The sequence below is a fragment of the Solea solea genome, chromosome 17 (genome assembly GCF_958295425.1).
Source record: "Solea solea chromosome 17, fSolSol10.1, whole genome shotgun sequence".
NCBI classification, from domain to species: domain Eukaryota; kingdom Metazoa; phylum Chordata; class Actinopteri; order Pleuronectiformes; family Soleidae; genus Solea; species Solea solea.
In genome coordinates, this window is record NC_081150.1 from 20,495,133 (window position 1) to 20,509,140 (window position 14,008).

General features: G+C 43.1%; 1 protein-coding gene across 1 annotated transcript; it reads right to left on the reverse strand.

Annotated features, from left to right (window-relative positions):
- Positions 1-877: 877 nt before the first annotated feature.
- nt5e (5'-nucleotidase, ecto (CD73)) lies at positions 878-11,984 on the reverse strand. Its single transcript, XM_058613992.1, has 9 exons — positions 11,549-11,984; positions 10,229-10,451; positions 9,946-10,134; positions 3,924-4,121; positions 3,630-3,784; positions 2,578-2,686; positions 2,354-2,503; positions 2,067-2,267; positions 878-1,512 (listed from the first exon to the last, which is right to left on the reverse strand). Exons 1-9 carry the CDS (start codon positions 11,903-11,905, stop codon positions 1,343-1,345), a joined length of 1,752 nt encoding a protein of 583 aa, XP_058469975.1. The 5' UTR covers positions 11,906-11,984; the 3' UTR covers positions 878-1,342.
- Positions 11,985-14,008: the final 2,024 nt, after the last annotated feature.

The following is a 14,008-nucleotide window of genomic DNA, read 5'->3' on the forward strand; positions in this document are numbered from 1 at the left end:
TCAGCTGAGCGTGTCCTCACAGTTGTGGCAGCTGGCAGCTGTCGTGTGTTTGGCAGCCGTGTGAACATCAACACAGAACACTTTGTTCTGGTGCCTGAAGACTTTGCCCTCAGAGTCTCAGCTTCACTGATTGTCAGGAATTATTCTGGCTGCTTTGGTCTCAAAATGTCTCCTGTTGGACAAGCGTGCACTCGCTGACGGAGCTGATGAGTCTCCACGGTAATGTCTCAAACGCTTGGAAAATAGTTCTGAAGACATGAGGTCACCGCTCTCTATCACGCCTTAAAGAGACAGTCCAGGCTAACTTCAAACATGGCTGCCATCAGGGACAACACACCAAAGTTAACAAAGTCAGTTTAAGTCTACGATGTCTTTAAGAACACGTTTGTGTCTTTATCTCACTGTGAGACAGACTTTTCCAACAGGAAACTAAAGTTTGTAAACCACTCACTCTCCCACACCAAACCCCACAGAGAAAACCAGTGATTTTAGCTTGTGGGGACACAGGAGCTGCTGGTCTACTGCTGCCTCGTGTGGTCACTTTGTGTCACTGAGGTCAATCTAAATGATGGACTTTAAATGCCGAATTGACAAAATAAGACATTAAAACTTATGGTAGTTAAGTTACTGTTCTTACTGTTATTCAACAACTGCTGTGTGCTGTCATGTTAAAATCACTGATTTTCACTATGAGGTTTTGTATTGAGGAAGATTCGTTTATCCACTTCACAAAGGTTCATAAAATCTACGTCAATTTAAGTCTACGATGTCTTTAAGAAGAAATATCATCACATGGCCACGACATTCACCGCTCCAGCTCCCCCTACTGGCTGTCAAAAGGATACACATTTCTTTATTTTAAAACACAAGCAGAAAATGAAGTGGTGATTTGTTTAATTTAAACTTGAACATGAATCTGTTAGAAATTTAAAAATATTCAGTGTTAGCGTAAAATGTTAAGTAAAAATTTTGGTTTAAAATGGTTTCGTCGTGGTTAAAAAAAGTGACAGACGGAGGCCGAAGTTATCGTTAGCGAGACGGCGATGATGATGAAGTTTGACGATCAGTAAAATTTTGTGAAAAAAAACTTCACAGTTTAAAAAATCTGCTGTTTATAAAAAAATTGTGCGATTAGAGCTCAGTGCGAACATCTGTAATCGTTAGACAAACGCTATAACACTTGGGCGTGTCCTAATACTTCGCAGACCAAAGTATCGGGTTCCGACGTTAAAAACGTCTGTCGGGAAAATGTTTGGTTACCGGAGCAACGACACGACTAGTCCGCTCATTTCATTCTTCCTGTACCCGACGTTTTGTCTTTTTCTGGACAAAATCCAGTGTCTCACATGACTCCGCCCACACGACTCCACAGCAGCAACGCTAACACCAGCAGAGACATTTGTGCCCGAAGTCCAGAGGACGAGTTGAAGACTTGAATTCTTCCTTCGACGGAAGGATAAACTTTCCGTCTTTGTGTGATGTAGTTGGAGACGACGGAAATGTCCAAATCACCTGCAGGGGGAGACATTTGAGAGACACTGACTGAACGGAATGCTCCTTTATTGTGACGAGTAATAAAATCTACGATGTCTTAAAAACACGTTCACGTCTTTATCTCACTGTCAGACCTTTCCAACAGGAAACTGAAGTTTGTAAACCACTCACTCTCCCACACCAAAACCCATAGAGAAAATCAGTGATTTTAGCTGGCGGGGACACAGGAGCTGCTGGTCTACTGCTGCCTCGTGTGGTCACTTTGTGTCACTGAGGTTAATCTGAGGGACAGTTTAAAAAGCCAAATTGACAAAATAAGATATTTGAACTTAGTGATGGAGGCAGCAGTGGATCAACAACTCCTGTGTGTGTGACGTTAAAATCACTGGTTTTCTCTATGGGCTTTGGTGTGGGAGAGTGAGTGGTTTACAAACTTCAGTTTCCTGTTGAAAAAACAGTGAGATAAAGACGTGAACATGTATTTAAAGATAAAGTCTTTTATTGCATGGTTAAAATCAGGTGTCTCAGCAGCGGCAGGGGGCGCTCACCGCGCCGTCAGAATCAAACCTCACCACTGTTGTGTGCGAGCATCTCGTCTGCGATCATGGAGAATCCGTCGCCGCCGCTCACCATGTACGACGGGAGCACCACCGCGTACACCTCCTCGTCCCGCACCGGCTCATAGTGGGGAACGCGACAGTACGTGCAGAGGATGTCGAGGCGCTGCACGCGCTGCCACGCGGGTTTGGAGACATTAAACTCCACGTGGAACCCTGGTGGACGAACACAGAAACTGCATCAACCGTGATTCACATGGGCGTTCCTAACTACGTGGACACGGAGGACAACGGTTAAATACCGGACACTTGCAGGAACTCTCCGGTGCTCTGACCGTAACGTTTCACCGAGTGTTCAAACACTTTCCTGAGCGTGGAGCCTCTCAGCTGCACCAGGTCAAAGGTTCCTCCGAACGGTAACACGGAGATCAGGTCCTCCATGGTGATGGAACCTGAAGACAAAACGTGGACAGTCAGAGGCCCGAGATCCTGCTCCGTGTTTCATCAAACACACGCAGCGACGCACCGTTCCTGCTCTGCTCGTCGATGGACGCTCGGACGCCGCCGCCGTTAAAGACGCAGGCGCTGACGTGATTCCACCTGTCGTCGTCTGGGAACCTGATGCTGTTGTCGAGCTGAAGATCAGAGAGAGTTTTCCCACAGTTACACATGAAGAAAGCTGTCAACGGTCATTTTTCAGCTTCTTTAATGTGAAAATTTTCGAATTTCTGTCATTTTTCAGCTTCTTAAATGTGAATATTTTCTACTTTCTGTCATTTTTCAGCTTCTTCAATGTGAATATTTTCTGTTTTTTTTGCTCCATGAAACAAACAAATAATTGAAATCATGAACCAAACAAGCCACTTAAAAGACTCAGCAACTAAAATCTACGTTAATAAAGCGTTCACGTCTTTATCTCACTGTGAGACAGACTTTTGTAAACCACTCACTCTCCCACACCAAAGCCCATAGAGAAAATCAGTGATTTTAACATCACACACACAGGAGTTGTTGATCCACTGCTGCCTCCATCACTAAGTTCAAATGTCTTACTTTGTCAATTCAGCTTTTGAAATCCTTTGTTCAGATTAACCTCAGTGACACAAAGTGACCACACGAGGCAGCAGTAGAACAGCAGCTCCTGTGTCCCTGTGAGCTAAGATCACTGACTTTCTCTGTGGGCTTTGGTGTGGGAGAGTGAGTGGTTTACAAAAGTCTGTCTCACAGTGAGATTAAGTCGTGAACATGTTTTTAAAGATATCGCAGACTTTCTACTCTTAGCTGAGTCTTCTGTCAAGCAGATAAAATCAGTTGAATGAGTCACGTCTCTGGATTGGTTGAATGGAACCTTATTTTGGAACAAAGTTCGTCAGATGTGAGGGATGTATTATTCCATGTTTGCTCTGTTTGTTGCTGCTGGTAAAAAAACACATGTTCACAATCATCTCACGATCTTTGACACGTAAGATTTTCCTCTGGAGGGAAAAACAAGGATACGTCCAAAGATCTTTCTGAAGGAATTGTGATTTACAGAGCGAGGAAACGACATGGAAACATTCCAGAGTGTGTTACTCTCACCATGGCGTCACAGATCAGGTTTCCCAGGTTACACTCACGGAAGCGACACTGCTCCGTTTCCCCGTTGAGGAGAACCAGAGTTCGTCCGATCACCCGCGTCGAGTAATTGGCCAGATTCTTCTTCCACTCGTCCACATCTGCACGGACGACTGGATCTGGATCAGACACAGTTCGGGTTCCTGACTCACCGTGGTTTTACTTAATAACACTGGTACATTCCAGCAGTTAATCATTAAACAGCAGCACAGAAAGTCACACATAAAGACAAAGATCTTTGTGTTACGCGCTCTGTACCCTGCTGGACGCTGCTGTCCAGAAGGATGGGGTTTCCCGAAGACCTCACCACGTTTCCCGCTTCATCAAAGGTCACTTTCAGATAACCCAGATATTTCCCGAAGGCGTAGGCCTGAACGACAGGAACCTGCCGCCCGTCGTCCGACTTCACCATGAAGGGATAAGGACCAACAGGAACTTCAGTGGAGGGAGGTTTTCCTGCGAGAGAAAATAAGGGAAAAAAACTAATCTCACTCATCTACCCTTCACTTAAAAAAAGGAGATTTCAGACATTAACTTAAGAACATGTTTCACGTCTTTATCTCACTGTCAGACAGACTTTTCCAACAGGAAACTGAAGTTTGTAAACCACTCACTCTCCCACACCAAAGCCCATAGAGAAAATCAGTGATTTTAACATCACACACACAGGAGTTGTTGATCCACTGCTGCCTCCATCACTAAGTTCAATGTTATGTTGTCAATTCTGCATTTAAAATTCTTTGTACAGATTTATATCAGTGACACAAAGTGACCACACGAGGCAGCAGTAGACCTGTGTCCCCGCGAGCTAAAATCACTGATTTTCTCTATGGGCATTAGTGTGGGAGAGTGAGTGGTTTGGAATTTCTCTTCTTCTTTTCTCCCAAACCTGAAACTCACACATAAACTATTCCTGAGAAACTGAAATCCAGGCATGACTCGTAGAAGCTCGTGGAAAAATGTGGCAGGACGATTACAAACAATGACTCAGCGTTTCTCTGACACACCATAATACTGCTGGTGTCTCTGTGCTGTATTTGACTTACAGAGAAAACAAACCCGGTCCTGACTGAGGTTCATTGTTTAAACTGTGTAACATATACATTTGCAGTCACCGATGGAAACCAGACTGTGCTTTTCATCTGGTTTGTTTCCTCACAGACACACAAGAGAGAAAGTCAACGGTTTAGCTCATCCTCCTCAACATGGGCGGAGTCACAAACACTGAAACTAGTGACCAAAAGCAGTTGTTTTGGGTGAAAGTGAATCATTAAAAAGATTTGTTCACAGATTCAGGACTCTGTCTGACACAGTCACTGAACTGAAATACCACTGAACGTCTGAAACTGAACTGAAATACCACTGAACGTCTGACACTGAACTGAAATACCACTGAACATCTGACGGTCACTGAACTGAAATACCACTGAACATCTGACACGGAACTGAAATACCACTGAACGTCTGACAGTCACTGAACTGAAATACCACTGAACGTCTGACACTGAACTGATATACCACTGAACGTCTGACAGTAACTGAACTGAAATACCACTGAACGTCTGACACTGAACTGAAATACCACTGAACGTCTGACACTGAACTGATATACCACTGAACGTCTGACAGTCACTGAACTGAAATACCACTGAACGTCTGACACTGAACTGATATACCACTGAACGTCTGACAGTCACTGAACTGAAATACCACTGAACGTCTGACACTGAACTGAACTGAAATACCACTGAACGTCTGACACTGAACTGAACTGAAATACCACTGAACGTCTGACACTGAACTGAACTGAAATACCACTGAACGTCTGACAGTCACTGAACTGAAATACCACTGAACGTCTGACACTGAACTGAACTGAAATACCACTGAACGTCTGACAGTCACTGAACTGAAATACCACTGAACGTCTGACACTGAACTGATATACCACTGAACGTCTGACAGTCACTGAACTGAAATACCACTGAACGTCTGACACTGAACTGAACTGAAATACCACTGAACGTCTGACACTGAACTGAACTGAAATACCACTGAACGTCTGACACTGAACTGAACTGAAATACCACTGAACGTCTGACAGTCACTGAACTGAAATACCACTGAACGTCTGACACTGAACTGAACTGAAATACCACTGAACGTCTGACAGTCACTGAACTGAAATACCACTGAACATCTGACAGTCAAACATTATACCAGTCATCTTCTGTTATTGCTAGTCCAAGCTCTTTTTCCCATTTTTCTTTAATATAGACAGTTACCCGCACTGGCACCTAGAGCTTGGTATAGAGCTAAGATTACATTTCCACCTACATATGCATTTATCATTATTTTAATAATCATGTTCTGTTCTTTGGGTTGTTCTAACTTTATTTCCTTCAAATAGTAATCCCTCACCTGAAAATATCGAAAAAGTTTGTTTGCCTCCAAATCAAATTTCTCCCTTAAAGCCTGAAAACTCTGCATTTCCTCCCTCTCAGCTAGTGTACACATTGCTGTAATACCACTGTGTGCCCATCTCTCAAAGCCCCAGTCACTAATTCCTGGTTTGAATCTCTTGTCATGGGTTATCCACCTCAAAATCTTTGCTTCGTTCTGTAATCCATACTTTTTCACTATCAAGTACCAAATCCACAATGTGAATTTAGTTACCGGGTCCAACAATCCCTCTTCCCTTTTAAATAATTATCTATTGGTTATTAATATTTGCACTGGCCTAGCCCCCACCTTCATTTCTATATCCTTCGACCTAGCTACATATTCTCCATTACACCAACAAGTTACGGCCCTGAGCTGTGCAGCATAGAAGTAGTCTTGTAGTTTTGCTACTGCCATGCCCCCTTTGTCCTTGGGGAGCTGCATGGTGCTATATCGAATTCTTGGCCTCCTACCCCCCAAATGAACCTGGATATCCATCTATCCCACTCCATAAACTGTTTCTGTGGTATCATTACTGGAAGAGTTTGGAACAGGTACAGTAGCCTTGGTAATAAATTCATCTTAATTATTTCTATCCTTGAACTAAGATCCAATTGTAATTATTGACCATCTTCCTATATCCCGTCTGAGTTCCTGATTAATCCAAATGTAATTAGCAGTGTACGGATATCTGGGATGTTCACTCCCAGATATCTAATGGTTTCTGAATTCCACTTAATTTTGTATTTCTCTCCTATGCCCCTAACTATGTAGGGGCATAGTTTATAGCCAAGATCTGTGTTTTGGTTACATTAAGTTTGTATCCTGAGTAATATCCATACTCTTCCAGTAGATTCATCAGTGCAGGGAAGGACTCACTGGGTTACTCCGCATAAGTTCCTTCCTTGCTCTCCCAGCGATGTTTTTCTCTCGGTCCCCAACTCTGCGCCACTTGAAGTGGCCTCAAGCTGCTGCTCCAGCGTCGGTTGTTGTTCCCCCATCAGACCACCCACCTTCATCCCCTTCTTCTCCATCACCCGTGCAGCTTCTTATGGACTGCCGTAGGTTTGGACGCCTCCTTGCCAGTGGACTTTCAATGACGCTAGCAGTGACTGGAACTTAATCCCTTCTCCCTTTAAAACCCTCTTCAGTCCCGCATAGCTACGGCGCTTTGCAGCCATCTCTGCTGCGTAGTCGTGGTCGAACTTCACTGTCTTTCCCCCAATCTCGATTCTTGTCTGCCATGCCTTTTTGAGGATGTCATCTTTGATTTGGTACAGCAGGAAGTTGACAATGATCGCTCTGGGCTTAAGCTCTGTGCGAATCAAGCGCTCTATAAACTCGAGTGCCGAATCCTTCTCTTCGCCCTCTGGTACTCCCCAAACCCGAATATTGTTCCTTCTCGATCTCCTTTTAAGTCAGTTATTTTCTCCTGCAGCCTCCTTTGCTGCTTGAGGGAAGAAGCGAGAATCCCCTTCAGCTCTGTGTTCCACTCCTCGGTCTCCACCACACGCTCTTGCGCGTATCTCACGTATTACATTACATGTCATTTAGCAGACGCTTTTATCCAAAGCGACTGACAATGGAATTGAGTACAATCAGCCAGGGGTGGAGTTGAACTTGCGACCATGAGGTCTTTCGCACACAGGGTACCCGTCTTAACCACTGAGCCACTCCACCCACCGTATCTCTGTATCTCTGACCTGGGCTTCCATCCCCCTGACGATGCCTTCAAACCTGTTGCCCATCTCCTCTTTAAAAGTGGCTAGTTCTTGTCTCAACATACTTCCTAGATTTGGAATACTGTCTCGAATGTCCTTCATTTCTTTTCGGTTTTCCTCGCTATTGGTCCCAATCTGCTTATTCATGCTATCAAAGCCAGCCTTCATGCTAGCTAGCATGTCCTCGTTAGCGGCATCTGACCTATCGTCACACTTTCTATCTCCCATTTTTTCTCGCTCTCTTTGCTTCTTCTCCTTTTCTTTTTTGGTAAGTTCCCTTCTAGTCCTCATCCCCTCTCTGGTTGTGCGTTCAAATTTTGGCTTTTCGATGTTTTATAACTTCACCCACCAGGAGCTCCTGATTTAACGTCTACCCACTCATTCGCTAAACCGGAAGTCCACATTTTTTGTTTTTCAATTAAACTCATGGATGGTGTTGTGTCTCAGGGCTCTTTGAATCACAGGTGTCAATCTCAGACACCTGTGATAATCAGTTTGCCAGGTGAGCCCAATTAAAGGAAAAACTACTAAAGAAGGACGTTCCACATTATTAAGCAGATTTTCAAGCAATATGGGAAAGAAAAAGGATCTCTATGCTGCTGAAAAGCATGAAATAGTTGCCTTGGACAAGGTATGAAAACCTTAGATATTTCAAGAAAACTTAGGTGTGATCATCGTACTGTTATGAGATTTGTGGCTGATTCGGAGCACACAGGGGTTTGTGCAGATAAAGGCACAATGAGGAAAGTTTCTGCCGGACAAATACATCGAATTAAGAGAGCAGCTTCTAAAATGCCATTACAAAGCAGCAAACCGGTATTTGAAGCTGCTGGTGGCTCTGGAGTCCCGCTAACATCAAGGTGTAGGATCCTCCAGAGGCTTGCAGTTATGCGTAAACCTTCTATTTGGCCACCTCTAAACAATGCTCACAAGCAGAAACGGCTGCAGTGGGCCCAGAAATACACGAAGACGGATTTTCAAACAGTCTTGTTCACTGATGAGTGCCGTGCAACCCTGGATGGTCCAGATGGATGGAGTAGTGGATGGTTGGTGGACGGCCACCATGTCCCAACAAGGCTGCGATGTCAGCAAGGAGGTGGCGGAGTCATGTTTTGGGCTGGAATCATGGGGAGAGAGCTGACCACTTTCTTCCATGGTACAAAAAGAAGAACCGTGCTTTCCGTAACAAAATCATCTTCATGCATGACAATGCACCATGTCATGAGGAATACCTCTGCATCATTGGCTGCTATGGGCAGAAAAAGGAGAGAAACTCATGGTGTGGCCCCCATCCTCCCCTGACCTGAACCCTATTTAGAACCTTTGGAACATCCTCAAGCAAAAGATCTATGAGCTCTGGGAGGCTATACTGACATTCTGCAAAGAAATTCAAGCAGAAACTCTCCAAAAACTCCAAAAAGTTCAATGGATGCAAGAATTGCGAAGCTGCTACCTCAAATAAGGGGTCCTTTGTTAAAATGTAACTTGACCTATTAAGATGTTTTTGATTGAAATAGCTTTTGATTTCAATAAATATGACCTCCTAAAGCTGCAAATTAAACAAATGACCATTTTCAGTTCTTTACAACCTATAAAATGTTTTGAAACTCTGTTGTGCATAATAATTTGGAACAGTGCATTTTAAGTTTAAGCTGTTATCATTGGAAGGTTTGATCAATAACATTCAAATTATACTCTAACGGTTAATGACTTGACAATAATGCTGACTGTCATTTGCATCGACTAATTAGATAAATTAGAGAAAAATATCACTTGCATAATAATTTGGAACGCGGTGTAAATACACCATACTCCTCTGTTATATATTGACATTTTAAACATTGTAGTAGATTTTTTTAAGTAGATTTTGGAACTTTAAGTAGAATTTTTAAGTCTTTTTAACTGCTCTACAGTTGGTCATTGTTTGCTTTGACTCTTCAGTGACGACGCTCTCTGTTGATGTCACATTTTAGTATCAGCTCGCTTTAACGTCGTCAGAGCAGGAACTAAAACCTCTGGACTCGACTCGCTCACTACATTCAGCCTTTTCTGATAAAGCCGTAGGTGACATCGTCGTGGTCGGAGCCGTGATCATGTGACAGAAGTGACACGCCCACCTGAGTAGAGGAACGTGTTGGTGTGTCCGCCCACGACCACGTCCACTCCGCGCACTCTCCTGGCGATTTCCCGATCTTTGGTGAAGCCCGAGTGACCCAGAGCGATGACTTTGTCCACGCCCAGCGTGTGGAGTTTGTCCACGTGCGGCTGCAGCGCCGCCACCTCCTCCTCGAAACGCAGGTGCAGTCCTGTAGGGGGCAGCGACAGGTTTACAGGTTACCGTGGGATACGGCAGCAGAATAAAGCCACGCACAGGAACACAACAGCACGTCGTTCACGCACCAGGTTTGGACAGAGCGGGCGTTTCCTGCGACGTGTACCCGACCACGCCCACTCTCTGATCGCCGACCTGCAGTATCGTATACGGACGATATGAGACCCCGAACGTCGCAGCCAGAGTTTTGTCGGGTTTGATGTTCGCACTGATCATGGGAAACTTGACTTCCTGCATGAACGGCGCCATGAGTCCTTCCACACCGTTATCAAACTCGTGGTTCCCGAGAGCCTGAAAAAAACAGACGTTAAATAAAAAAACGTCTCTGATTCTGTCTTTGAAGATTTGTTTTTTTTCCGTGGTGGGTTGTGTTGTAATTTTACTCGTAGAAAGTTATGAAGAGTTTTTTCATTCCTTACATAACATTAGTGTCCTTATATAAGATTTTAACCACAGTGCCAGGGCGATACGTCCACAAAATTATCGTGATAAAAAAAGTTTGAAAATGAGTGGACATTAATAATTATTGCGATAAAATATCAGACGAAACAAAAAAAGATAATCACATTTTTATATGAAAAGCAGGATTTTTGGCTGGTTGAATTTTGACCATAATTCACATTTTTTTCTTTAGCAGATTATGACTATGATTATTATTGCAGATTTAAATGATTTTAAAACTGTGCTGATTGAAGAGCTGCACTCAAACACCACCGATGCTTTTAAGCAAATTAAAACCACTGAGGTCTGAGTCATGTGATCAGATCTGGAACACTTAATTAACTGAGTGTTTTTTTTTCAGCTTCTTAAAAGTGAATATTTCCTGTTTTTTTGCTTCATAAAAACAAAGAAATCATTCAAACTGAATCATTTTGTGTTTGTGGACAAAAACAGGTATGTTGGTAGGTAGGAAGGAAGGAGGGATGTAGGTAGGTAGGAAGGAAGGAGGTAGAAATAAGGCAGCAGTTCATTTCCCTCTCCTCATGTTCAAACAGTCGTACACAGACATATAAATTCATTGTTAAACAACTCAATTTATCGAAGAAAATATTTAGTTTTATACAAAGTTCTTCATGTTCTCAGAGCAACACAAGGACATTTCCATCATTTAAACCTTATATTTATTTAAAATGTGTATTGTTAGTCTCACACACACACACACACACTTTATAAAGTTGTCCTGGCACTCTGTGTTTTTAAATTTAAATAAAAACTCGTCTCTCTGTCAACAAAGTCTTTATTTGATTTGGAACATGAGTCATTTCTTGTTTTTAATAATAACTGTGCAGTCTCTATTTCTGATGTTATTCATTTATCTGGTCCGGTCCGCGGGCCGCAAGTTTGACAACTTTAGCCTGACTGTGTGTGTGTGTGTGTGCGCGTCTCACCATGACGTCATACTTGAGCAGGTTCATGTAGTGCGCAGCCTCGGCTCCTCTGTAGTAGTTGAACCACACGGTTCCCTGAAACTGGTCTCCAGCGTCCAGAAGCAGCACGTTCTGCTCTGAGCTGCGGATCTGCTGCACCATCGCGGCTCTGCGCGCGACACCGGCGAAACACCCAGAACCAGAGCCAGAACCGGTACCACTGCTGCTGCACTTACCGGACAGTCTGCTGGTCTCCTCCACCCGCGCGTGCACGTCATTAGTGTGGAGCAGAACCAGGTCCCAGGAGGATGAAGAGGAGCAGGAGAGGAGCAGCAGGAACAGGAGGTGAAGGCAGGGGGCGCTGTGCACCTCCTCCATCTTCAGATAGGCGAGAAGAGAACCGGGGACAGTCTGGTTCTGACTCAGTGTCTGAAGACTGTTACAGATGAAGACACTGAGAAAGTGAGAGGAGGGGCTGAGAGGGAGGGGGCGGGGCCTATTCACCCTGTCATTAAAACAGGAACAAATTCTGAACATGAACATCATTTCCATATATGTAAACATATGTGGCTTTAATGTAGTTTTTATTTCACTTCAGTTATTTCACTTCCTCATAATCACAGACTTTCTGCACGAAATACAGACAATAAGTGTCAAAGAAATGTTTAAAAAACACTGACGCGAGTCAATGTGTTACGTTAAATGTTAAGTTAGGAGTAAACACTGATTTTTAGTCACTTAGTAAACGACTTTTCCAACAGGAAACCGAAGTTTGTAAACCGCTCACTCTCCCACACCAAAGCCCATAGAGTAAACCAGTGATTTTAACATCACACACACAGGAGTTGTTGATCCATTGGCTGCCTCCATCACTAATTTCAAACTCTTATTTTGTCAATTCAGTGTTTAAAATCCTCCACTCAGACTTCCCTCAGTGACACAAAGTGACCACACGAGGCAGCAGTCGACCAGCAGCTCCTGTGTCCCCGTCAGCTAAAATCACTGATTTTTTGACCTGCCAAACCAGAGATTTTGAAATTTGATACTAATATACTATGTTAACTTAAATCTGCGATATCTTTAAGAACATGTTCACGTCTTTATCTCACTGTTAGACAGATCACCAAACCACTCACTCTCCCACACCAAACCCCAGAGACTAAATCAGTGATTTTAGCTGGCAGGGACACAGGAGCTGCCTCGTGTGGTCACTTTGTGTCACTGAGGTAAATCCCAACAAAGTTTTTAAAAAGCCAAAGTGACAAAATAAAGACATTTAAACTTAGTGATGGAGGCAGCAGTGGATCAACAACTCCTGTGCGCTGTGATGTTAAAATGACTGATTTTCTCTAAGGGCTTTAGTGTGGGAGACATGTTCCTCCTCCTCACCTGACACAGAGAAAGATTTAACCATCATGTTCCTGCTGTTACCTTTTATTAAAGTGTAAATCACCACTGACAGCTCTCAGAGGACGGTGTTCTTCCACTAGAGGGCAACAAAGTGTAAGAAATGACAGCAGCGGGTACACTCTCTCTCTCTCTGTTGATAGATGTAACATGTTAGTGTACATCCATCCATGAAGACACAGTGAACTTTACACACAAGACTAAATTCAAAAATAAAGTTTCAATGACAGAATTTATACTCACATGTTTTTTCTCAACATTCTTCATGTGTGTTCAAAATAATCAGAATTAGATATTTGTTCAAACTCGTTCAGCTCAGAACATCTAAAATAAAAATGAATGACCCAGATGTTTCTGAGTGTGTGTGTTTTTATAGGTGAAGGACATGATTCATTTTAAATCACATATTTGTTTAGTAAAAGTCTGTGTTCTAAGAGTGAATGTAGACTTCTCCAGGTTGCTGTCGTAGAGACACCTGTACAGCAGGGGGCAGTAGAGTCACACGTCCACTGTCTCTGTGACCACAGGAATGCCAAAGTGTGAAGATTTCTGTGTTTGTGTCATCTGGAGGATGTGATCAAGAAGAACGTTGAGAAGAACAACAAGAACATCAAGAACAACAACAAGAACAACATCAAGAACAACAACAAGAACAAGAAGAAGAACAACATCAAGAACATCAAGAAGAACAACAAGAACGTCCAGAAGAACAACATCAACAAGATCAAGAACTAGAACTTTAAGAACATGAAGAACAAGAACAATAACATCAAGAAGAATGAGAAGAACAAGAAGATGAAGAGAAACAGATGAGGGGACGAGGAGAATGAAGCACATTCATCCTGTCACAGCGCCACCTCATGGTGTAGAAGCCTTTGTCATGTTTGAGTCTTCACTGAAAAACCATGTCACTGTTTCTCATCATAAGAAAAAACCTGAAGCTGTGACAAAGTCACACATTTTCATTCATGAGTGACAGAGTGACAGTGAGACACAAAGACCTATAAAAAAAACAAGATTTAATATTAATGTCAATAACTTAATAAAAAGGTGATTTTCTTCAATAATAAGAGT